The sequence below is a fragment of the Lepidothrix coronata genome, unplaced genomic scaffold, assembly GCF_001604755.1.
Source record: "Lepidothrix coronata isolate B3197 unplaced genomic scaffold, Lepidothrix_coronata-1.0 Scaffold576, whole genome shotgun sequence".
In the NCBI taxonomy this organism is placed as follows: Eukaryota; Metazoa; Chordata; class Aves; order Passeriformes; family Pipridae; genus Lepidothrix; species Lepidothrix coronata.
In genome coordinates this window covers 18,011-20,665 of record NW_016690756.1, presented here as the reverse complement: position 1 = coordinate 20,665, position 2,655 = coordinate 18,011, and the positions used below count along the sequence as shown (strand labels likewise).

The window sequence follows — 2,655 nt, the reverse complement described above, 5'->3', positions numbered from 1 at the left end:
CCCAAAATAACCCAAAAAATGGACCTGAAATAACCCAAAATAACCCAAAATAACCCAAAAAATGGACCTGAAATAACCCAAATGAACCCCAAAATAACCCCAAAATAACCCAAAAAAACCTCAAAATAACCCCAAATAACCCCAAAAAACTGACCCCAAAAAACTGACCCGAAATAACCCAAAATAACCCCAAAATAACCCTGAAATACCCCTGAAATCTGACCGTAAATAACCCCAAAATAACCCCAAAAAACTGACCCAAAATAACCCAAAATAACCCAAAAAATGGACCCAAACTAACCCAAAATAACCCCAAAACACAGACCCAAAAAAACTGACCCGAAATAACCCAAAATAACCCCAAATAACCCCAAAAAACTGACCCAAAATAACCCCAAAATAACCCCAAAATAACCCAAAAAAACGGACCCGAAATAACCTGGTCACCTCTTGGTCACCTGGGTCCTTTCCTGGTCACTTTGGTGACCTCCTGGTCACCTTGGCCACCTCATGGTCATCTTGGTCATCTCGTGGTCATCTGGGTCACCCCATGGACATCTGATCACCTTGTGGTCACCTTGGTGGCCTCCTGGCCACCTTGGCCACCTTGGGGTCACCTTGGTCACCTCGTGGTCACCTTGGTCACCTCGTGGTCACCTTGGTCACCTCCTGGTCACCTTGGCCACCTCATGGTCACCTGGGTCATCTCATAGACATCTGGTCACCTTGTGGTCACCTTGGCCACCTCCAGATCCCCTTGGCCACCTCCTGGTCACCTTGGCCACCTTGTGGTCACCTTGGCCACCTTGTGGTCATCTGGGTCACCCCATGGACATCTGATCAGCTCCTGGTCACCTTAGTCACCTCGTGGTCATCTGGGTCACCTCCTGGCCACCTGGGTCACCTCCTGGTCACCTTGGCCACCTCCTGGTCATCTGGGTCACCTCCTGGCCACCTGGGTCACCTCCTGGCCACCTTGGCCACCTCATGGTCACCTTGGCCACCTCCTGACCACCTTGGCCACCTCCTGGTCACCTTGGCCACCTTGTGGTCACCTTGGCCACCTTGTGGTCATCTGGGTCACCCCAGGGACATCTGATCAGCTCCTGGTCACCTTGGTCACCTCATGGTCATCTGGGTCGCCTCATGGTCACCTTGGTCACCTCCTGGTCACCTTGGCCACCTCCTGGTCATCTGGGTCGCCTCCTGGCCACCTTGGTCACCTCATGGTCATCTGGGTCGCCTTCTGGCCACCTGGGTCACCTCATGGTCACCTGGGGGTCACCTGGTCACCTCGTAGACATCTGGTCACCTTGTGGTCACCTTGGCCACCTCCTGGTCACCTGGGTCACCTTGTGGTCACCTGGTCACCTTGTGGTCACCTTGATCACCTCCAGATCCCCTTGGCCACCTCCTGGTCACCTTGGCCACCTCCTGGTCACCTTGGCCACCTCCCGCTCACCTTGACCACCTCGTGGTCACCTGTGGTCAGTCGTGTCCCCCCCGGCAGGGTGACCACGGTGGCGCTGGGCAAGCACCGGCTGTCCGGGCGCGAGGCGGGCGAGCAGCGGCGCGTGGTGGCCAAGGGGGGGTCACCTGTGTCCTCTAGTGGTCACCTGGTCACCTCCTGGTCACCTGGGTCCTCTCCTGGTCAACATGATCCCCTCCTGGTCACTTGGGTCACCTCCTGGTCACCTCCTGGTCACCTGGTCACCTTCTGGTCACCTTGGGGGTCACCTGGTCACCTCATGGACATCTGGTCACCTCTTGGTCACCTGGGTCCTTTCCCGGTCACCTTGGTGACCTCCTGGCCACCTTGGGGCCACCTTGGTCACCTCCTGGTCGCCTTGGTCATCTCATAGACATCTGGTCACCTTGTGGTCACCTTGACCACCTCCAGATCCCCTTGGCCACCTCCTGGTCACCTGGGTCACCCCATGGACATCTGGTCACCTTGTGGTCACCTTGGTCACCTCATGGTCATCTGGGTCACCTCCTGGTCACCTTGGCCACCTTGTGGTCACCTTGGCCACCTTGTGGTCATCTGGGTCACCCCAGGGATATCTGATCAGCTCCTGGTCACCTTGGTCACCTCGTGGTCATCTGGGTCACCTCCTGGCCACCTGGGTCACCTCCTGGTCACCTTGGCCACCTCCTGGTCACCTGGGTCACCTTGGCCACCTCATGGTCACCTGGGTCACCTCCTGGTCATCTTGGCCACCTCCTGGCCACCTGGGTCCTTTCCTGGTCACCTTGGTGGCCTCCTGGCCACCTTGACCACCTCATGGTCACCTGGGTCACCTCGTAGACATCTGGTCACCTTGTGGCCACCTCAACCATCTTGTGGTCACCTCGTGGTCAGCTGGTGGTCACTCGTGTCCGGCAGGGTGACCACGGTGGCGCTGGGCAAGCACCGGCTGTACGGGCGCGAGGCGGGCGAGCAGCGGCGCGTGGTGGCCAAGCGGGTGCCCCACCCGGGCTACGACGCCTCCTCCAAGGACAACGACATCATGATGCTCAAGCTCCTGGCTCCGGCCGCCCTGTCCGAGCGCGTCCGGCCCATCGCCGTGGCCTCCTGCCTGCCCCGGCCCGGCACCGCCTGCGTCACCTCGGGCTGGGGGGCCACCACCTCGCCGGAAGGTAGCCCACGGGGGG

At 58.8% G+C, this 2,655-nt stretch overlaps 1 protein-coding gene across 1 annotated transcript in view; it reads left to right on the top strand.

Moving 5' to 3' along the window:
• Positions 1-1,510: 1,510 nt before the first annotated feature.
• LOC108510258 (kallikrein-14-like) overlaps positions 1,511-2,655 on the top strand; it is a gene marked incomplete at both ends in the record, with an annotated part of 5,269 nt that continues 4,124 nt past the window's right edge. Inside the window, 2 exons of the mRNA XM_017839925.1 lie at positions 1,511-1,630; positions 2,387-2,640. Of these exons, the coding sequence (XP_017695414.1) occupies positions 1,511-1,630; positions 2,387-2,640 (374 nt within the window). The remainder of the gene's footprint in view (positions 1,631-2,386; positions 2,641-2,655) is intronic.